The sequence below is a fragment of the Sebastes fasciatus genome, chromosome 12 (genome assembly GCF_043250625.1).
Source record: "Sebastes fasciatus isolate fSebFas1 chromosome 12, fSebFas1.pri, whole genome shotgun sequence".
Lineage (NCBI taxonomy): Eukaryota > Metazoa > Chordata > Actinopteri > Perciformes > Sebastidae > Sebastes > Sebastes fasciatus.
The window spans coordinates 22,403,067-22,426,649 of NC_133806.1; the positions used below are offsets into that span (position 1 = coordinate 22,403,067).

A 23,583-nucleotide genomic window follows, 5' to 3' on the forward strand; every position below is an offset into this window, starting at 1 on the left:
CTGCCGTTTATTCTTTTAGGATGAGGAGATTTCTATGTTGGGAGAGGTCACCCATCTCCAGACCATCTCTGATGACCTCAAAGCCCTGACCTCTGACCCGCACAAGCTTCCCCCTGCTAGTGAACAGGTGAGGAAACCTATCAAAGATGAAACAGTCGGTGCTTAAACAACCGACCTTCAGCTCACTGTCACAATACAAAACCCTTTTTGGTCCCTGTATGACTTATTTTCGTTTATTTTCAGGGGTTACATTTCTTGGATTAAATGTAGCTGTATTTAGAGCCGGTCCTCTTCACGAGTATGACTAATACTTTCCTCCCTCGCAGGTGATCATGGACCTTAAGGGCTCTGACTACGGTTGGTCGTATCAAACGCCGCCCTCATCCCCCAGCACCACTATGTCCAGGAAGTCTAGCATGTGCAGGTAGGCTCCTACAGCCAATCACAAGACTCATAGCCATAAATAGAGGATTTGTCTTTCAAGTACACATTTACCGGCTGTTCCCATAAAACCGCTTTGTGATCCAGTGTGTCAAAATGATGTCGAATGGAACATGAATTTTACTCCAGTTATTTTGATCACCCATTTCCAAGAACTGAAGAATGAGGAGAGGCATGGTCTATATTTGGTCATGTTAGAGATTATATTATAGTATGTCATGTATACACATAGGAGATCTGCAAATCTGTCCTGTAGACCCTTTCAGTTGTTATGGAGTGGTTATCAGTGTAATGCAGTAGGAAACCAGGACATGTCTGCCACCCAGTGGTCAATATGGAGTAGTTTGCAAATGCTTTATCTTAATTTCTCTGTGTCTCTGCTTCATCTCCTCTTCGATGGTGATAGTTAATTAATTCCCTGAGAAATACAGTTAATAAAGTGGACCTACTTTATCAAAGAAAAGGCACACAGATAAATACTTAAAAAAAATGGATTAAAGGAGAGAGAACTAAATAATTATAATAATAATTACCAGAAAAAGCATACTTTTTGTTTTGTAGCTGTTCAGACCATGTCTTCTACCGTCTGTCCTCCCTGCTTATTGTGTGTCTCCCAATGATTTTTCCTGAACTGTTCTGGTCTAAAGAAAGAAATGTTATGCCTGGGTTGTGTACTGCTTTGCATTTGTCAATTTTGGGATTGTGGGTTTTCTATGATTCAATCAAAACTGCGTCACTGGTTATGTCATGATGAGAAAGTTTTAAACCCGCTATAGACGAGCAATTATCAGTCCACAACAAGCCAGATGTTTTGTTGATCCTTAGATGGGTAATTTTTGAATTCACAAATCATCGTGAGACAGTCGCTTTCATGATTTTTTACGCTTAGTATTTTTTATTACTAGAAGCTTAAACTAGGTATAGTTTTGCCTTGTTCTTGTGCACTTAATTGTCAAGTTTGTACATGATTTGGTACATATTGTATGTATTTTTCATAGTACAGATTTTGCAATGTACCATTTTTTATATCTGCTTCAGATATTCAAATCTTTTCAAGTCTTAATTCACACAGTAATTAGACCCAGTGTTTATGCTGTTTTGGCTTTTCATGCTCAAAGGCATGAAATCCTGTGATTTGCTGCCTGTAATTATTGTCATTATGGTTTCACGCCTCTTACGTTGGTTTGTTTTGTTGTTTTGACTGGATTGGCCTCGGTCACTGCCTGCTGCATCTTGGTGTGCTGTGTTAATTGTTTCCCATCCTGTCTCTCCCCAATCCCCCTGCCTCCATTCCCTCCCTTTTTATTCCTTTTTTTATCTTTCTTATCCAACCTTCCTTTCTTCAATCCATGTCTTTGGGTGCACTTGATTCTCCTTACCCCCGCCGATCCTCCCCTCATCCATCACTCCTTCCCCCTTTCACAGTAGTCTGAACAGCGTTAACAGTAGTGACTCCAGGGGATCCAGTGGCTCTCACTCTCATTCTCCTTCCTCCTCTTCTTCCTCCTCTTCCTCAAACCACCTCTTCAACCACCATCACCCCCGCCATCGTTACCGTAGCTCCACGCTACCCCAGCAGGCCCCGGCCCGGCTCTCTAGCATCTCCTCCCACGACTCGGGCTTCATTTCTTCATCACACGACCAATACACATCGTCCAAATCATCCTCGCCCATGGCAGCTGAAACGAAGGTAAGAGAAAACCCTCAGCCACCCACACTTGACCATAATTTTGCCCCTTAAGTATGTACACATGGTTGAGACAAGTCTATAAAACCACACATGCTCTATGATTTACAAGGCATTGTAGTCAGAGACGGAGAAAACGCCAAACCAGCAGCTCTTTTCTCACACATCTCCCTAGCTACTATGAGAGGCAGTTTAGCTGGCAGCAGTAAGTGTATGTGATCATGGTGAAGTCATTTCACTGCTATTATTATAGCATAAATGCTCAGGAAATTAGTCTGCCTCCATTCTAGCCCAGGGCAAAACAGGTCAGCCCCATCCTGCTATTAAAGAATCGACCGCTGTGACAGACTGTGGTTTGGCTTCAGCGTACTGTGTGTTGTATTTTCATTAAATGTATCACAGTAAAATGACATGTTACAGCGTCAACCGTATATCACAGTAAAATGACATGTTACAGCGTCAACCGTATCTTTTACAGACACTAAGACTGTGTCTCTATCAGCGGGTCTCATTCTGGTCAGCCTTATCCAACCATCTGACACAAGGTTTCAGATAATTATCGATGTGATGGCCCAGAGGATTATCTGCTTGGGGTTTGTGGTTTGAGATCAACCATGAGAAGCGGCTGCACTAGCTGACATTTTGTGAGCTCGCCAGCAACCAGAGTTCCCCCGTCCAGAACACATTGGTATAGTTAGGCTCCAAGTTTTTATGATGCAGTGAAGGTGGTTTGGCAAGTCAGTACCTGACCCATTTACAGTACAGTCCCTCTCGTTGCCTCATTTTTAGTGTAGCTACAGTAGTTTGAAAGAGAGCAGTCTTATGGCTAAACAGGGCTTACGGGGTCTTACTCCTCAAACAAAAGGTCAATAAGGCCGGGCCATGGCTTACACGTAATGTGGATCTCTTTAATATCCTTCCATTTTCAATACCAAATTCTATGGAGGGTGATGTTCTGTAGCTGGCCCCAACTCCTTATCTCCCTCTGGAGGCCAGCATGCAAAAAGATTATTTCCCTATAGGCATATTATTAAAGGCACAATGAGTAGGATTTTCCTAAAAAAACAGTGTATAGACTATAATAATCCCTCTCAATCATCCCTTATGACCCACTAAAAGTGTGTGGCGGTGCTCTGCCTGTATTTTGTATTTTCTTTTCATTTTGCTGTGTTCGGGACATTTCCGTGTGTCAACCTCTATAAAAACGTAGCGAGCAGTTGCCAGATAGTGAGCACGCATCCAAGAGGAAGCTACGAAAATGGCGGACACAGCGCAGAAAAAACTCAATTGTTAAACTTAATTACATTTGTCATACACACACACAATTTGATCCTACTGCATTTAACCCATCCTAAGCATTTTAGGAGCAGTGGGCTGCTGTAAAGCCGTGTCTCACTCAAGGCACTTCCCCGGACACAGGACCGAACCGCCAGCCTTGCGGTTAAAGGACAACACGCTCTACCCAAAGCGCTACAACCGCCCCAAAATGCGAATATATAGCGAGGCGAAACCTCATGCTGACAAAGCTCGTTCCAAAAAGAGAGTGAATCTGGGGTTGGCTTTCACCCGCTGACGAGCACCGTAACCCTCGTAGAGCCGATGAGGGGGGGCCAACTTTGAATGTTATGTTTACAAAACGCAACTGATAAATCCTACTCATTGTGCCTTTAATGTTAATAAAATAACCAGGGCTAATAGATCCCTTTTAAAATATCATGCGTCACAAGTTTGTGAGGATGCTCGAACATCCTAAAGAAGAAGGACTTTGCCTGTGCTTCCCTTTAACAAAGCTCCAACACTGCTGATGTCCATGCAAATTATGCTGGTATGACTCCCAGTGCACCTTCTCTTCAGCCTCTATAACCACTCGGCTGAACTCCTCACTAACTGCTGAGAACTGTGGAAAAGTTGCCCGTGCTCTCTAACAAACTGCTTCTCTCTGTCTACCTGCTGACATGTCTGTCTTTGCGATTCTTCCCCTCCGTCTGTCTCAACTCCTACACCCCTCCTCTCTCTCCCTCTGGTCTCGTCCCACTGCCTGCTTGCTGCTGCCCTCGCTGTCCCAGCCTTGTCCCAGTTCCAGGTCCTCTGAGGTATCAGAGACTGGGCAGCTCCACAGTGACTGCAGCTCCCCCTCTCCTCTAGCTGCTGCTAGTGCACCTCAGCACGCTACTGACAAGGTGAAAAACACTCATCCACCAGGAGCCTTACCCCACTTTCACACAAATGTCACACCACAGCTTCCTCATACTAAACTTCAAACTTGGCTCGATTTTAGTTTATCACAGAAATGTTAAAGGAACCTCCGAACTCCCCGGCATGTGCATCGGTTTCTCCAGTTTTCATTCAGTTCACCATTTGTGACCATTTCCTTTGTTGGATTCCTTATTATTTTTGTGTTCCTTTTGAATGTTTTATCCTCAGTGATGTCTGTTTTGTTTTATTTTACCACTGTTTATCATTTCAATAATTTATCCCATTGTGTGTTTGTTTCTATTTTGTCGGTTTCTGTTATCATCCCTCCTCCCACCGACGTGCACACATCCAGTTGTCCAATGGTTTTGACCACTACAGTCCGGCCCATTCCCCCTACATGCATAGCAACGGGGGGAGTTTGGGCTCAGGGTCCGGCTCCGCCTTTCCCTTCTTCCCTCCTTCCTCCTCCTCATCCTACACCACCTCCTCCTGCCCCAATCGTTCATGGTCACGTCCCGCCTCAGCCTTACTGCCAGACCAACCTCACAACAGCGTGCTGGGCTCCACCATGGTGCCTTCATCACGAGTCCCCAGCTGGAAGGTTTGTTCATCGCCTCGGTCTCCATGTACCTGTTCCCACCCTCCCTCATTTTTACTGTTGTTGCTCATCAGTTTGCTTCTTTTATACCTAATATCTGCAGCTGAAAATAAGGAGGAAATGTTCATAAGTACTCATCAAAAGCACCTCAGAGAAATGTAAAGTATCGACACTGACATGTCTTTTTTTTTTTTTACAGGACTGGGCTAAGCCAGGCCCTTATGACCAGCCCATGGTCAACACACTGAGGAGGAAGAAAGACAAGGACACCCGGGCTATAGTGGACAGTAATGGTAGTGTGAGTAATGACAGCAGCCCGTCCTCAGGCCTGGCCTTGCTCTCGACCTCGGCGCCAGCCTCGGCTGCACTACAGACATCAACATCAGTGGAGGAGAAGAACAGAACTGTGGCTGCACCTCTCAAGGTCAGTTTTAGTCTCCGCCGTCTCACACAAACACAGCCTTCATTTAGCAATCAAAACTTCATTAGCTAATATTGCTTTCAACCAGGCATTAGTTATTTATAACACATATTCACTTTTGTGTTGTGCTTCTTCATTTACCATTTTTTTACTTTGTATTATTACCGTTCTATTCTCCAAATAGAGACTTGTTGTGTTAATAAGTTACTGTTCATATTAGCAACTTGTTGAAGTTTGCTGTCAGCCTCAGTACTACTATGTGGTCTCCATTAATTGTTGTATCATCTGATTTATATTTTTGCTGGTTTATGTTGTTAAAAAGTAGCTCCTTATATTTTCAGTCTATCTTTGTGCTTGAAAACATTAATACTTTGGTGCAGCAGGTGGAAAATGACTTATCCATAGTCAGTGCATTACCTACAGTAGATGGCAGTCATGGCGTTTAGACCACATGAATGAGCCTCCCGCTATTTAATGTTCCCATTTAATGACTTTCATGAGTTGTGCCTAATGATTTTAATGACTTGTGCCTGGCTGTATTCAAACAGTGAGACTTTCAGACCCTACCAAATGTTGTTTTTTTTCATCGGTTGATTGCTGCAGGCTGGTGATATTGAGGCCCATGAGGAACTGGCTCTGGCCTTATCCAGAGGTCTGGAGCTGGACACCCAGAGGTCCAGTAGAGACTCCATCCAGTGTTCCAGTGGCTACAGCACACAGACTAACACACCCTGCTGCTCTGAAGACACTATCCCTTCACAAGGTAACACTCAATCTGGAGTCAGATGGTCTCTTTCTCTTTTATCCTCTAGTATCCTAACGTACAATATCTCGTACCCATTCATTGTTAACCTTTCTACTTGTTCTTTCTAGTATCAGACTATGACTATTTCTCAATGGCCGGAGATCAGGAGCCTGAGCAGCAGCACTCTGACTTTGACAAGTCCTCCACCATCCCCAGAAACAGTGACATCAGTCAGTCCTACCGACTCATGTTCCAGAGCAAACGGCCGGCGTCCACGGCCGGCCTGCCCAGCACACAGACTCCTTACCACGGACAGGGGGCCTACTCTGTAGGGCCTTATCCCCCCACACCTATCCACACTGGGGCCTATCCTTCTACCCCTACAGGTACAGGCTGCACTGAGAGTGTCACAATTGGATGTGTTCACTTAAATCTCTCTTGATGTTGTATGTTTGTAAGGTATCACGTTGGTTTATGTCAATAACTCAACATGTTGCTGCTGTATAACATACTGAAATGCATTTTATTATTAGTAAAATACATTTTGTTAAACTATCATTTGTCTTCTATTATTGCAGGCCCGTGTTCAGGTCAGGGATATTATTCTGGATCCAGTTCCCATAATGCCTCTGGCTCCTATTCTACAGGCCACGGTCCAGTCATCGTTACCCCCGGGACTGCCACAATCCGCCGCACCCCCTCTTCAAAACCTTCCGCCCGCCGCTCAGGCTCAGTCATGGGCACAGGCCCCATCCCCATTCGCACGCCTGTCATCCCGGTGAAAATCCCCACGGTGCCCGATATGTCCGGAGCAGTTAACGGGAGCAGGAGCGCAGAGGAGATGAGAGGGGGAAGAGGAGGAGAAAGCCCAGATTCTCCAACGTATGCAGGAGGGGAGGACGCTGGCACGCTGCCGGTGATGTCCTGGAGCGGTCAGGCTACAACCAATCCTCCCACTGTGCCTCTGCCCAACCAGCAGCACCTCCACAATGAGATAGGGCAGGAAGGAGGAGGAGGAGGAGGAGAGGAGGCAGGAGAAGAATTAGGAGGCAACATGCTGGTGGCCATCCGCATGGGGGTCAAGCTCAAGAGGACCCTCACCAACGACCGCTCCGCCCCACGCATCGCATGATGACCTTTTATGTTTGGAAATGAGGTCAAAGGCTTCAGAGAAACGCGACGTACAGAATCAAAAGGCTTCTGAGAAATGTTTGTAATTACACCTGTTCCACATGTAGCGTTTCTCATTCTGTACATTTTCACCTGTCAAAATCCCTCACTGTGGAAGCCATCTATAATGATTCATTATAGAAAATATATAGATATACTATTGTTCAGGTTCACATTTTCTGATTTGGCTTAAGATGCCTCAGAAATAGATCTAAAGCCAGGTTTGTTCAAATATTGGTTTGCACCTAAGTTGAGTATGAGCCTTTATGAGTGGAGGATAAGCTCCTCAAATTGTTTGGCCTAAGCACTAAAATGTTTTTGCAAATCCGAGCCCACAGCTGTGTAAAACATGAGGATGCTTTTTGTTAATAAATAACAAGAGAATGACAGAGTAGCTTTACAGCACAGTAAGTCCATTTCCTTTAAGAGGGTAGTAAAGGCATATTTTCAGTATTCTTCCCGAAGCAGATGGTTGGACAAGGACAATGTGTCTGCCTCTTCTCAGTGTGTATATATATGCATAAACTGTAATTGTTTAGGGAGTGCGTTGTACCGTCGTGGGAACAATAAGCCTTCTAACTGTGGTGACTTGGCAGAAGGAGCGCAATAACCAATGCAAGTACTTCACAGCATCAAGAGAGCAATATTCAGACGCACTAGAAAGCACGGTCAGCTTTCAAGTGCACCATTTGGCATCTCCTGAATTGCAACGACTGCTCACATGGATGGACGCCCTGACGGCTGTAGGAAGGTGCTGCGTTGTCATCCACTCACAGTTCAAATACTTAATTACGTGAGATGTTCACAGAGCCAACAACACAGACTTTGTGTTGCAGCCTGAGTTTCATCCAAGTTGAAAGTTGTAGGAGACGACAGTGTGGACTAGAGCGCCACACGGTTGATGCCGTGACATTAACAGACACTACCAAGTTACGTCCTGTTTTAGTTGTTTTAGTATTTACATGATTTGTAAATAAGTTTGCACGTCTCTGTTGCCGAGGAGTGTGTTGGTGCTTCTCGCTTTCTGTTTTTCCTTCTTCTCCTCCACGGTGCCACAATCACACAAGTTTCACATCTGTAAACAGGATGCTTATTGATTTCATATAATGATCAACAATCCCAAATATTACCTTTGGATGTGAATTCATTTTTATTTTTCATCATTTTTTTTTTCCCTGTATAAATCTCATTTAATCTGCAATATCTACATGCTGAGCTTTGTAGAACTCCTCAGTGGTTTGTGTTTATATATATATTAGCCCTTATATATTATAGCTCCTTCTGTTTTTTTGTAGCATTTAGTAGCCATGCTGCAACCCTGCTGCGCGTCGATTGCTCATAACATCACTAACACATGTCAAAAGTACAGATGTGCCACTTCAAAACTCAATGTTAAATCAAATTTATATATATTATTATGCATTTATAGACGTTAACAAGGACATTTTTTTGATGTTTTGAAAGTTATGAGTAGAAAGCGGTAATGCCATAATTGGTTTTATTGTTCTGTCTGGTTGCTGTTATATTGAACTCTTTGTTGTCTTCTTTGAAACGCATGTAGCGTGCATGCTCATGTCCTTTTTGATTAATTAGGTTTTTTCACATCTCCAATTCTGGTGTTTTGATTTTTTTTGCAATATCATTTTAAGGTGACAAGTCCAATATGTACAGATTTTGTTACTCTAAAAATGCCCATGTCCAGAATCACATTGTATAATTTAAGAAATGCATCACCATAGGTTAAAATATTCTGTTTTTATGGGCAATAAGATGTTTTGGAGGCTTTTTCCACAGACTGCAGCGTTGTAAGATTATAGGCTGAAACCAGTTAGTATCCCTGAGTCTGTATTTTAATTTGCATTTCAGTTCAAGCACTGTGAGACCATGGCTACTACAAGATGTATGAAACTGTAAATGTTATTTAGCTCTACAGGTTAGTCCAAGAACTCACACGTTTTTTAATTTATTTTCTTCTTCTCAATCTTTAAATCTTTTTTTTTTCTCTCCTCAACCTATTTTTATACGTATATATATAATATCAGAGTAATAGAGTTGTTTTCTCTATCCATGCATGTACTTATCTGATGATGATGTGTTGTTTTTCATCAGTGAAATGTTCATGACCGTCCTGCTACGATTCATTGAAGTCCCATATTTCACACATTATGCATAGTTGCACCTCATTTTAATAATCGCATAAATGCTGGCTGGTTTAAAAGTGAACAGCAGCTACAACGGTGTGTTCCTCTGACTTTCAGAAGTCAGAAAAAAGTTTTGGTTTTGAATAACGGAGAGTCCTGCATCAGTATTATGAGTTCACATTTTGGGACAAATGGCATTTGCATGATGCAGAGCTGAGTCCAGTTCAGGTTCAGATCAGTCAAGACGGTGCGTTTTCTTATTTTCTTCAGAACGAGTTTGCCTGAATCATCATTTTATCATTTATAGGTCTTATTAAGTTTGAACAATGGCACGCTGCCCACAATGTCTGACCTAATCTGACCTGAGTTTTCCGAAGACATCTTAGCATGAAAATCCACTTTGTTTCTATATTTTAAACCGGTTTCTTGTGTATTTAGTGTAATAGAAAGGTACAACAGGAGGAATGACAGCAAAAGAAGGGGTGACAAAAGCAAACATGTCATCTCTGTGCCTGAATTAAACCCACAGTGTGAACAGGGAGATGCACCACAAACCACTTAAATACCCCCTCTACTGTTAGATTTCAACAGACTTAAGATAATTTCTGGAAACCCGGCATTCAGTTCTTGATATTGTTAATGATGTTAATATTTTTGTTTGTTTTTTTGGCCGTCCACCTGTCTAAAACTTATATTATCAACTTGTAATTTCCATATTTAAATTGCTAGCATAAATATATATTATATCAGAGTTGCCAAATGCCAGTATATCCTATGAATAAGACGTTTATAGTTTGTGAGGGTTTGAAAGTAAAAGTTAAACCTGGTTTCTAGTTTAGTTTTTAGCGTATATTATTCCCCCTCTCCCTCCTCCCGAGGAGAGTTGACCTCTCTGTCTGTCCCTGTACAGTTCAACAGGCTACGATGCAGTTCGTTTCAGGAAGTAAAAGCTTGTTATTTTTTTGTGTAATGACAGCTTTAGCAATATAATAAAAAAATATAAATTTTGCTTTGGCTCGCTGACTTCTTGAATGTGCAAGTGTGTATCAAACATTAGGCCAGACCAGCTCCCTAGTACTTTATTTCTTTTTCGATCTGACTTTTTCAGTCCCGGTACCGATACCGACACCTGGCCTTTGGGTATCGGCCTGAGTACCGATCTGATACCAGTGTTTAATTAATAAGCAGTATGCCTCACTGGGTGGAAGTGAGTGGGATCATTCTGTTATGTGTAAGACAACATCAGGCTTGACTTAAACATTGCTTTCCTAACTTTGTAAAACAAATCGTAACAAATAAATACATAGATATAAATTTACTGAATTCTTATTATTACCGCGTTGTTTTTTGCACATTGATCTCTCATGTAGTAACTGCACAGTGATCTTTGTGTTATTGCATTGCTTATGACAAAGCTTTTTACACTAACCCGGTCTGTAAACTGGGATAGTGGATGGGAAATATTGTCATGTACAGGTTCAAAAGCAACTGAACAGTATAGGATACCACGAGCTCAATGGATAAAGCCTTCCTTCACTACTAGGATGTAAACATATGATATGTTTGGGTTTTTGGCCACCAGGGTGTGCTCTTGTCTAAACCTTGTTTATAGCTTCCTCTGCTGGGATAATGAATCACTCCTCCCATCCTTAGAGACCTAGGAAACACTCGTCTGATCGATAAAAGTATTGCCAAAAAACAATCAATCAGCCACACTGAAGGCACAGACGACCTTGTAATAAACCATGCATGAACAAAAGAATTAGATTGTGAGTAAAAAACAAATGCTTTTTCCTCTTTTTTCCCTCAAGTGCAGACTTCCTCCTCCTCGACACAAATAACTTCCACATGGTGTCATATTTTCCTGGGGTGTGGACTCAGTAGTCTGTTTGTTGAATGTCTCAAATATCCCACGTGCATAATAGCAGCAGTAGGGAGGGATGGGCACGCACCCAACAGACAAATATGCACAAGAGAAACCACATGTCAAAAATCAGTATGAAAACTACTATTTTTTTTATTAATTTCTATAAGTTCACCAATTTAAACAGCCTGACTGTGATTTGATGCAAAAAAGTGAAGGTATCAAAAACACAAACTATTTTTCAGTTAAATAATCAACAATTATTTTTATTCCAACAAGAGCAGTAAAGAATGCTTAGAAAACACAACAGTATAACATTTAGCCTACTCAGTAACTAGGTACATTTACTCAAGTACTGTACTTAAGTACAATTTTGAAGTACTTGTACTCTACTTGAGTATTTCCATGTTCTGCTACTTTCTACTTCTACTCCTCCTCTACATCTCAGAGGGAAATATTGTACTTTTTACTCCACTACATTGATTTAATAACTTTAGTTACTTTACAGATTCAGATTATTAAAGGGACTGTTTGTAACTTTTTACACGTATAAATCTACCGGGTCGGGATCCCATGCGCGCTCGCGGGTGGCAACGCTGTTCAGACCGCTCCTCTGCCTGCTTGATAACGTTTCTCTTCCTGCTTCAGCCTCTGCACCGACCCGCTTTTCCTGCTTCAGCCCCGGAGGCTGAGGCAGGAAAAGCCAACACTAGGATCAGCATTGATTCATGGAGAGACCTTTGTCTGGTCAGCTAACATTACTGCCAAGCAGGTGAAATATAGAGTGATATTGTAGTTTTAGCTGACGTGTGTCGCCTCACTGTTTTGAGCGATGCTCGTTGGGTATATTTAGAACGAGCGAGCGTGAGCCCGACGCTGACTTTCGTTGATTTAACGGCCACAGGTGTCGCTGTTAACAAGCATTTCTGAAAGTTACAAACAGTCCCTTTAACTGCAAAGTAGTAATGTGTTTTTTGATACCTTCACCTTTTTTTTTTGCATTAAATCATACCGGGATGTTTGCTGAAATTGATTGGATGTGGCACAGCCCCAACAAGAAAAAATTCCACCAGCCGCCGCTGCTGTAGTATATCATGAATGCAGCTGACTGTTATATAGTGTCCCTATAACGTTACTGGATGTGCGTAAGTGTGCGGTGACGTCAGAGTTACGCACGGAGCGACGCAGCGCTGCTATTGGAACATATTTTGGTCTCTGCTGGACGCTGACGTGCTCTCCTCCTCCTCCTCCTTCTCCTCCTCCTCCTCCCATCATCCACCTCGATCACTCCATCCTGCACAGCCAGCCAGAGGTTACACCAGCCGGGATTACGCTCGCAAATATGTGATTTTCTTTTGTGTATAAAATACTAACAGGCTAGTTTAGGTGTTTGAGGTTGCGTGCGGCTATCTAGTGTGTTGTCAAGGAGCAGTTAGTGTGTCGTCAAGGAGCTTAGTCGGTTGTCAAGGTTTCTGGTGGAGGTTGTCGGACGGGACAGCAGCGGAGCATCGACTTGAGGTGCGTCCGATGAGATGATAAGTTGATTTTTGGACAGCTGCTGGCATCTTTTTACTACTTTTTGTTTCCCAGACATGCGTGTAAAACCTTCTCGAACCAGTATGTTGTTAAATAATGTGTCGTTGTTATTGTGAGGCCCGTGTTTTTGCCCTTAAATAACCCGAGCTGCTGCCTCCACACTGAGGATGTGTGTGTGGTGCTATGCTGCGGTCGAGTGTCTCAAATGATAGCTTCATAAATCAGCATGTTGTATGTTTAAAGGTCTCATATTATGCTCATTTTCCAGGTTCATACATGTATTTTAATGTTCAGTGTTCTTTCAGACCCATTTTCGGACAGATGGAGCAGGAGAAAAAGAGAGAGGATGGTCTTTTTATGATGCTATGGTGGCCTGTAGACACACCGGGGACAGATACTGATGTTTAAACAGATACTGATGTTTAAAAGACATGGAAAAGTGCATTTTTGCATAATAGGTGACCTTTAAGATGTTGTTCTTGTCCTCCACTCTTCTCCTATCAGGTCCCCCTTGTGTGTGTATTGCTCTATCCCAGCGATATGCTGCCCTGCCTGCGGAGAGTCCTGCAGCCCGCCCTCTCTCTGAGAGCCGGGTCTGGGTTGGCCACAGCCGGACTCAGCAAGCACCAAACGCCCGCCCCATCCCGGTTCTCCTCGGAGCCTCCTCCTCTCTCCACGGTGGTGCAGCAGCGGTGTCACCTGGGCACACACCCGCAGAAGGACTCCGTGGAGCCCCTCGACTCTCCCAGAGGAGCCAAGGAGTTTATTTATACTCTGCATCCGACTGAGAGGACCTGTCTGCTGCGAGAGCTGCACAGGTTCGAGTCCATAGCCATAGCTCAAGGTAGGTGGTGATGTGCTACAGTACAGCATCATGTATTTTTATATTAAGTGGCAATACAGTACAAACATGATTTTTTAATTTGTATAATTTGGATAGTCTTTAATACAACATATCAGATCATCTCCTATTCTTTGTCAGAAAATTCTCCATTGAAATCATTTATAATTGATGATCCATGGGTTTTGCATCATAGTCATCATCAACTGCAGGTCATAGATCTATTATACATCCCTGGATATTACATGTAATGGCAAGCAGTTAAAGCAGCAGTGGGTAGAATTGGAGCAAATATGATTAAAAAAAGTATTTTTTTATAAGACGGTCACTATATATATGGTAATACAGTTCGGCCATCATTTTGAATTTTTAAGCCATACAAGTAATGGATATAGTCTTTAATACAACATAGCTTTCTTTATTAGAAAATGCTTTATTGAAATACTTTATAATTGATGCGTTTTGTGTCATAGTCATCCACTGCAGGTCATAGATCTATTATCCATCCCTGCAGTTAAAGCAGCAGTAGGTAGAATTGGAGCAAATGTGATTTTTAAAAAGTTATTTTTATAAAACGGTCACTATAACCTGACAGTAGTGCACGAGACAGGTAATCTGAAAAAAATCATGTTCCTCTGTGTCCTCCGGTGCTCCTATAACGGCATCTGCAAGATTTCACAGACCGGAGAAAAACAACCGATCAAATGAAATGAAATGACCTGTGATTGGCCAAAGTCTCCCGTCACGAGCTAGGTTTTTTAAAGCCTGAAAACAGAGCCATGAGGAGGTGCAGAAGTCTAGTTTTCTCTCAGAACACTTGAATTACAATATGCTGAAAGGTTATTGTGGAAGTTTTGCCCAATGATGTCAAAAATATTCTGCCTACTGCAGGTTTAACTCTGGGGTTACAGTAGATATTCACCTATCAGTGTAATCACCATACAGTTCCAGGCTGCAGCATCAGGGGACCAAACTGTAATAAGATGCAGTAACCTGTAATGTGGTTAAGATTATAATGTTGGTAACATCACCGCTTTGATTTCAATCTCCTGATGGGTAATCAGGCTCTGATTAAAGGCCTAGCTTTTCTAAAACATCCTACCATAGTTCAACAGAGAAGGACAGCTAATCCCCGTGTGCTGATTTGCAGCCGACCCAGATCTCTGACCTCTGACCTCCCTGAGAGAAAAGAGCATCTATTGGCAGCGATCAATACAGCGTGTCACCACATTACTGTAACTCTTATTCCACAAGCACTCACTCACACAGTATTTCAGTAGGGAGCAGTAGACTAGTATCCCTGTTTCAATACAGCATCAGAGTGTTTCCAAAAGTAAAGCATTAGTTGTGTTTCATAAACATCAAGAATGATATCATGAAACTAGAGGAGGAGCACGGTGGATGTCCCTCAGACGCAGAGATAAAGAAGGAAGTGGGTCGATCAATACTGAGACGAGAGAATTATAGAGGGAGGGAACGAGGAAGGACATGAGTGATGAAGAAGATGATCTGCAGTACATGAGGTTCTCTCCGGTAGTGTGCTGCTCTGAGCTCCTGTCATCCTTTTTTATTGCTCTCTTAACTGAACTGAAAAGTAGTTTCTCGTAACAACACATAGCCATTGAAAAAAAAAAAAAACATTTTGGGAGCTTGATCAATGCTCCTTTCACGTTGTCAGTGAAAATATTGATAGAAATATTAGATCCATTGCACTGAGAAATGTGGATAAAAGATGAAGCACTGTCGCCACTGTTAGTAGTTTCAGCTCGTTTACTATAGTGTCTCATGATAGACAAATGATTCCCATCTTGTGGGACGCCCTGCAGGGTAGCTTCAAATACCTCAGAAGATTTGAATTCAGAATAATCCCTAAAGTCTCTCAATTCCACTGCACCAACAATTAGACTTTTCTTATCCTGCTGGTTCACTAAACTAACAGACTGCTGGACTCTCAGTATACACTGTATAGCAGGCTCCTTTAAACCATATAGAATCAGACTGCTGAATGTTGAACATGCATGCATCAGCTGCTATGAATAGCGTTATGTGAGAACTGTTTCCTCAGTATATGAGACTCTGAATGACAATTAGCGACGACGTGCGCAAATCACAGCCCAGAGTGTGATTGTTAATATAAGTATGCCTCTGACATTAAGGTTTGAAAAAGTTTCATGTTTGTTCGGTTAACAGTTTAAGAATTCAGTTGTTCTGCTTTTTCACTTTTTTACCTCGTCAAAGGAGGTTTTTGGGAGGAAAAAACACAAGCAAATGTTCCATAATTTTTTTCTAAGAGTGCCATAACGATTCACTCTCTATACGATCCTGCATATAAAACATAAATATAACGGGGGGGAAGAGGGGGGGGAGGAGGGGGAGGGGGGGGGGGGGGGGGGGAAGCACGCTGCTGTCAGCTACAGTACGTGGGATGGTATTGATTCTTTACATGATTGATTGGGTCACAGCATGTCAGTCACTTCTCTCCATGTACGCCAAAACAGCCCAGTGATGCTTCAGCTGACTGACTTCAGCAACTTTAGTGGTTATAATGTTAATTTTGGCAGTTAATAATGCTAATAGTGGTGATTACACAGATGGTAGCGATGACAGTGAAGACAATGACAATGATTGTTAATCGTGCTTGACGGTGTCCTCTAACATTTAAATAAACAGTGGTGTTTTATTGACAAGTACAACTAAAATTGCTCCGCTCATTGCACGGAGGATATTAACTTAAACTTAAGTACCTCTCCCTTCCTCATTTCCACAGACTCTGGGGAATTGACGGAGAGAATTGTAGCCGGTCATCATTACGAGGCTTTTCAATAGGATTCTCCACGCTCAGCGCTCCTAATAGTACATCATTATTTTGCTGTCGGGATGTGGCTGATTGCATCCTGACCTCACCACATGCTGCAAGCCTTCTCTGTGCAATGCCAACACTGAGCAAACAGTGCCAAATCCCTCATGAATATCAGAGAACATCATGCTTCTTTAAAAAGCATGACAGTGTGTGGCATGAAAATTGAGAGATGGGACATTTTGAGCCAGATTTAGATCTTCCATCCCCTCCTGTGAAATGCACCAGAGGGCTATAAGTGGTTGATTCACAACTTCATATGTTTTAGGATTCAAAAACCTGAGAACACTGTGAACTAGAGGTGACTATATACAGAGGACAGCTCATCTCCTCTGCTCTGCTGTCACCTCTGGGGCCGGCCCTGGCTGAAGCTCCTCACCTTCACGCTATAAAAACCCTCAGGCATTGTCTTACCTGCTGTATGCGCGGGGCTGCAGACTAGCTGAATCAGTGATTGCTGAACCGGTCGACACACTCTCTCACCGACTCATCGGCTGAGAGATTGATTTTTTTAGACAGGCTCATCAACATCCATCATCGTTCCACCCAGAGGCTGCAGGACACCTGAAACAAAGCCCTTATTATCCTGACGTTTATATATGCAGGTTTGCTGAATGGTGAGGAAAGTGGATGTGTATCGTTGTACTGGGCGGTTCTCAGGGTTAATGTAGTCCACTGCGGTATGTTCACGCTTGTTGTGGTCACGTTTACGGAATTAATTCACCTTCATTCTGGATTGTGCTTTTAAATATAAGTTACATCTTACTTCACCAGATGCCTGCCTAAACATTTAGTCAGTTAACTTGCTACTTTCATTTTTTCCACAGTTGCTTATTTACACATCCTGCAGACAAAGAGCAACATTGGCATTCGTTTCGAGTTGTATTTCTGGGATTTCTTGCCGAATATAAGTCCAATATTCTCCTCGTAGCTCTGTTTTTGGTCACCACCAACTCCTGATCAGCAGAAGTATCTGGCTCTTTAGCTGCTAAATGCTCATTATGTTCACCAGCTAGTTTCTAACTTTGTCTTTCTGCCGTTTGCTGCTGGCCAGGTAGCATACAGTCTGTTTATCAGAGTTGTATTTGCTGAAAACAGCTGACTGCTGCAGCTGGAAACTAGTTGATCATCCAGAACGATAAAGTTTTGGGCTGTAAAATCAAAACAGTGAATTGAAAGATGCTAAAACACTCCGTAGAGCTAAGGAGAACTGCAGAGTCGGTATGAAATTGAATTTATGGGGGGTCATTTGTCATTACATCTGATCCATTGTGAATAGAGTGTGCTGTAAACACAGTATTGGTGGATCAGAGAGTGGAAAGAGAGAAGGAAATCCATCATAAGTCAGTGCAATGTAAGGCAAACTGAGGGCTGGTGAGCTGTTGATTGTTTTTTGTCTTTTCCAGTTTCCAGTTTCCGTGTCCACATTTTTCACAGTTTAAAAACGTTTTAAACTTTATTCTTTAGTGGCAGAGGGTAACAGCCAAGATACTCCCAAGGACTGGATGTGTGTTTGAGTGGGGACAAGAGAAAGGGTCAGGAAGAAGCAAGTTGTAGTGAAGGTCGTACAGTACACAAGTACATTCACCTTACTGGAGGAGATTTAGGGTCCATTTAAGAGGTTTGAGGACCTTTTGTACCGGTAGAGATGTCCGGTTCTCTGAGAAGTAAGAGGAGAGAAGGCAAAGTTTGAAGAAAGAAAGAAAGTAAGTAAGAAGACGGAGGTGAGATGGGATATAGTAAACAGACAGGAAGAGAAAGGATGGAGGGGAGGGAAGTAAAAACAGAGGGAGCTAACTCTAATAACCAAGACTGGTGCACAGTGACTCAGACAGAATATCGATACCAATTTAGTTTGACTCAAGCCAGAAAGAAATGCACTCACGACATCAACGAAATTTGATGATTAAAAGGTGTTTCAAACACAATGAATTAAGACCCATCAGGGACATTTTATGATTTATTTCATGACAGTTTGGAAGAGTAAAACTCACCCTAAAGCACAGCTGGAAAGCCTTTTACATTTGTGACCTTCAGCACAGTTAAAGTGTGGATCTTGATGACCCATTGTCATGTTTTAGATCTCAGTAATTACACTGCCAGAGACCAGCTTAGCGATTATTACACAGTCCGTTGCATTGCAAAGAAATATAAATATTTAAATTATTAAGTTAGGAGGAATTAGATAATGCTCGAGTGATTCTCATTGTGAGAGTAGAATAAAGAGAGCGAGAGAGAGGGTGGAAATAAACGGGCCTCGCTGTAACTATGATGAAGAGGATATTATCTTCAGATCCATTTTCATCCAATTACATTTATTTCGTTCCACCCAAAGTATAAATGTTGAAATCAAGCATGATAACTGTAGAAAATGGGACTGTGATATACTGTATATGTGGATGTTTGAATGTTAGTTGAAATATTAGTTAAAATTATACAAGTTGCTGAAGGACAAATTCTGTCACATAATCTGAAAATCTAGTCACAAAAGCAAAAAATGTTGCATTATGCATAATGCATGCAACATACAGTATATTTCCATATTAAGTTATCTCATCACTTTACAAAAAGATCATCCTTAAATTCTTATAAGACGGACAAAAGTGCAGATAAATGAAGCAAAGAAAGGAGAGATGCAGCAGATAGATGAATGAATAAGCGACCAGAGATCCTTCTGCTCCATCTGTGATGATCATCATCTACTGAGTGACTCAGTGACATCCACTACACTAACACGGCTTTCCCACAGGCCTGCTGGTGAGAAATGAAAACGTGAGAGGAGGCAAAATAGAAGCAATTTCCCTTCATGGCTCAGAGGATGGAGAGGTAGTGCCGGGGGGAAGTTAATTGGAGACGCAAAAGAGGAGAAAGATCAGCGAGAGGAAGAGGGATGTCTGGATGTTCTTGACTTTGCTTTGTTTTTCACCTCAGTGACCCGTGAGGCTGCAGTACAAAACAAAACCACGTCGTACATTTGCCTTAAAGTTTAAAATTTGTCTTCATTTTAATCTCTTCTTGAACCAAGACATGATTCAGCAGGTTTGATGAATCCAGGATCAAAGCTTTCATCCTCTTTCCTCAGGTTTGTCTATTTCGTAGGGAGGCCTAATATTTTCTGTGCTCAATGCATTGCTTTCATGGTGATATTATACTCCACCTTTTATGTTGAAAGGGGAAGTCATATATTATCCTCTCTCACCGCCTTTCAGATTATAGCGTTCTTGCCTGAAACTGACGGACAAAGGAGGGCACCTTTTCATTTCTCTATGCTGCCTCAGCTCATGCAGTCTTATTGGCATGCTAATTCACATACACTGCTGCATAATGGCAGGCCGTGGTGGCATTTCACCTACTGTGACCCATACACAGCAGGTGTCACAAGACACTTTCTTCAGTCTGCTATGAAAAAAGAAAGTAGAGGCATCAGCACTGTGAAACATTTGCAAATTGCAGTGTCACGCTGCAGCCATCATGCTGTTGCTTGACTTTCTAAAAAAGCAACAGTGATTCTCGCTGAATTAGTTGAGTTAATAAAATGCCAGACACTCTGCTCTATTTCCGTTCAGTGGATGTTGTTGCTGTGACATTTGTCTGGTGATTTGTGTACAGAAAACACATCATTCATCACCCAGACTGTAATAACACGCTGTGTATATTTATTGTGTGCAATTTTCTGTTGATCACAGAGCTGCAGGCATTAATAACTAATCAGTCTCAGTGTGCCAGAGAAGTTCTAAACTGCAGTGGATGCTGAACACCCAAACCATTAAGTGATAAATAAGCAGAGTGATGATGATGATGGGGGAGTTTTTCCCTTTTACAGGCCCTGTGTAGGATTTCGGGGGGCGGAGGGGGGTTATTGGCCGAAATGGAATATAATATTAAGTATGTTTCATTAGTGTATCTGCAACTAAGAATCGTTGTGTTTTCATTAGCTTAGAATGAGCTGGTTATATCTACATAGGGAGCGGATCCTCTTCACAGAGTCGGCCATGTTGCTCCGCTTTGTTTCTACAGTAGCCCAGAATGGACAAACCAAACACTGGCTCTAGAGAGGCTTTTTGTGTTTTTACGCTACTTAAAGGCCACCGTAGTTTTCTGACATGTTGGGAAATGGAGGGTTGAGCGGAAGGGTATTCAGGGTCGTGTTTAGAAGGTAACCCGTAAACTGCGATATCTGGCAAAAACTTGAGATCAATGCCTAATCTTAAACATCTTGCAAGAGTTGCAAGTTGCACCGCTAGATGCCACTAAATCCTACACACTGCTCCTTTAAAGGATATCTTTGTTATGAACACAAGTGGGACCGAAAGGCAGGACACTGAAAGGGTGGTGTTGGTAAGAAGAGAGTTTTTATTATAACAGAGGATCAGGATGACAGGCTGTGAATGGGGATAGGAGGAATAGAGATGATGGAGACCGGGGCTGGCGTGAGCGGGGAATGAGGGAGAAGCCTGAAGCATCAGTAGCTTTGAAGCTAGTCGATTGCTGGCAAGCTGGCAGGGAGACGAGCAGGAGGACAGACAGGCGGGTGATGATCCTGGGACACAGGAGAAACAGGTTAGTATTATGAAAAATGATTCAAGCTGACGAGAGGCAGGTGAGCTGACTTTACCTTTTACAACAATAACAGTGGCAGATTTACCTTTACAAATACTTGATCAAAAATTGCCCTTGGTGTGGGGCAGTAGTAGACAAAAGCAGACTTCCAATTTCTACACAGCGACCGTTGATTTAGCCAGCTGAAATGATGGTGTCTTCAAGTGGGGTCGTGTTTACCATGTTCATGAAAAGAGTCCATATGAACGCCCCCCTCTTGTGGGGTTCATGACCTTGTAAGTGGAAAGTTTCTGAAAGCTCCGAGTTATGACATGTTTGTTGAAGTTGTCAGAAATGGCGGAGGCCGTGGAAGTACATTTTTCGGTGCATAATAGATTAATATATTGTAATTTTACGCCCTCATCTTCTTCCTTTGTCATTATGCCTTTGCATTTCCTGCATTATGTTACCCTCTTGCTAGCTTGCTAAATTGTTAACCTCTGTGGCTTCTAGACGCCGACAGTAACGTTAATATTGCCGTTGCTTAGCAGCGGTTTTCTCACGACTTAACATATTGTTTTTGTTAGGAGAGTATGACACTTTTATTTATTTATTTTTATATACTTTATTTTTTTCCCTTTTTTCAAGGTTGTTTTCATATTATGCAATTTACAGTTCGTAATTACAATAGTTTATAAACCAATTTTTTAAGTAGTTTAGCTTATAGACAAACTCATTAAGTATACTAGAGAAAACAACTTCATTCAGAATTGAAATAAAATTACGAAAATAAATAATAATAATAAAAAGAAAGAAAAGAATAAAAAACCAACAATAATAATACAAAAATAAGAGAGTAATAATAATAAATTAAATAAACAAATAAGTTAATAGAAAATAAAAAGGAGGGGGTTGGGAGCACAAATATATAGTAATATCATTTACATGCGCACACATATGCATCCTCCTTCACGTCAGGCCACCTCTAAGCATATGTATATGTGCATGCGTGCTAACCCATGTAGCTTTATTTTTCCTTCCTATAGTTTTCCTTCTGACACTTTTTTTAGATGGACAACAATAAAGTTACTTTTCCTTTGAGTTTTTGAAAGAGAATACATCAAGGTTAACTGAAAAAAAAAATCATTATATATGGAGCCCAGTATGTCAGATTGTCCTCCAGCTGACAATCTGGCACCAATTAAAAATGCATGATTCAGAAGATATGGAAGTTTAGAGAAAATCTGCTGCATATGGCTCTTCTTTCTTGTGAAACTTAGACAGATGGATCAAGGCATGAATCAGATTACACAGGCACCACAGAAGCCCAGGTAATATTATTATGCACAGCAGGATATGTTTGATATTCAAGGTGGTGTTTGTTTGTGTGAGCTTGCCCGTTCGATCATCAGGTCATGATCTTCTTGAGATGCGTTAAAGACAGGGATGGATCATTTTCAGTTTTTATCTCGTGACCTCTAAAGCAAACACTCACTTTTTGTCACCTCCAAACTGTCTTCTCTTTCATTTCCTTTGCTCTGTCGTCTCCTCATTCACTGTCTTTTTCCTCTCATCTCTCCCACTCTCTTTCTGTTCCTCCCTTTCACACTTCTATAAGATGTACCACAACACATTACACGTCCCCGTTTTCTCCTTCGTTTGTACCTCGGCCCCCAGAGGCTTCTGTAACTGACCTCGCTACACAGTCACCATGGCTGCTGATAGCGCTGCAGTCCCACAAGACTGAAGTCAGCACTTCATCGTAGATATTAAGGCTTATATTTCTCTCTAGGTCTGCATTTTCTGCTTTGTTTGTAATAGGTTTACTTTGGGAAAATAATAAGTTGTTTACCTGGCTGGCAAATTGACTTCAACTGCTTTGTTGACTGGGCTGTCACAACGACATACATAATAGAGTGCTACAAGTATGATGTATTTTTGTAAGCCATCCAGGAAGTTAGCATCTCCCTGGTTCCCTCGAGGGAAAGCCAATGAGATTTTTCCATTAGGTTTTAGATTATTGCAGAAAATAAGCTCTGTGGCAAACACACGTTTATGATTCTTACACGTTTTGTTCAGCAAGATAATCTTCACAAATGAACACCACTTTTATGATTTTGAAGTGTGAATGCAATCGCCAGAAGCTTACGTTAGGCTATAAACGAACTACAACCACGGTTGCATGAGCATGAGTATACACAACAACGAGGCTGTAAAGGTGGAAGAGTTCGCGTGATGACGTTAGTCTCATTTAGCCGCCTTTTTCAAGACACATAAAGGCTTCAAAATTCAGGAGTGGAATATTTAATGGTGTATTTTATTTTGTACGACAAAACTTTAAAATCTCTTCAGCTTGTGTTAACCACAGACCTTGTTGCAGGCATCGAACTAAAAACCAATTGACTTCCAGACGAGGGAAGTCAATGACGTGCTAAAATGCTAACTCATTTCTGGGTTTTAGGACTCATTCCTGCACCAATCTATAGAAGTTGCATAGAAAAGACTTATATTAGTTAATGTTAATTCTTGTTAGCAGCTTGTTAGTTA

At 41.9% G+C, this 23,583-nt stretch overlaps 2 protein-coding genes across 10 annotated transcripts in view; both read left to right on the forward strand.

Moving 5' to 3' along the window:
• The window catches only part of LOC141779396 (protein MTSS 1-like), a 61,804-nt gene extending 51,396 nt beyond the window's left edge, over positions 1 to 10,408 (forward strand). For 3 of the 9 annotated variants that reach the window (XM_074654201.1, XM_074654202.1, XM_074654203.1), the window contains 9 exons: positions 20 to 127; positions 327 to 424; positions 1,867 to 2,131; positions 4,195 to 4,308; positions 4,677 to 4,925; positions 5,122 to 5,346; positions 5,947 to 6,106; positions 6,217 to 6,474; positions 6,667 to 10,408. In XM_074654201.1, the coding sequence (XP_074510302.1) occupies positions 20 to 127; positions 327 to 424; positions 1,867 to 2,131; positions 4,195 to 4,308; positions 4,677 to 4,925; positions 5,122 to 5,346; positions 5,947 to 6,106; positions 6,217 to 6,474; positions 6,667 to 7,220 (2,031 nt within the window). In that variant the 3' untranslated portion in view covers positions 7,221 to 10,408. The remainder of the gene's footprint in view (positions 1 to 19; positions 128 to 326; positions 425 to 1,866; positions 2,132 to 4,194; positions 4,309 to 4,676; positions 4,926 to 5,121; positions 5,347 to 5,946; positions 6,107 to 6,216; positions 6,475 to 6,666) is intronic. The other 6 variants (XM_074654206.1, XM_074654207.1, XM_074654204.1 and 3 more) reach the window with 4 other exon arrangements.
• Positions 10,409 to 13,282: 2,874 nt separating this feature from the next.
• LOC141779399 (transmembrane protein 65-like) overlaps positions 13,283 to 23,583 on the forward strand; it is a 47,703-nt gene continuing 37,402 nt past the window's right edge. Inside the window, exon 1 of the mRNA XM_074654212.1 lies at positions 13,283 to 13,643. Within this exon, the coding sequence (XP_074510313.1) occupies positions 13,340 to 13,643 (304 nt within the window). The 5' untranslated portion in view covers positions 13,283 to 13,339. The remainder of the gene's footprint in view (positions 13,644 to 23,583) is intronic.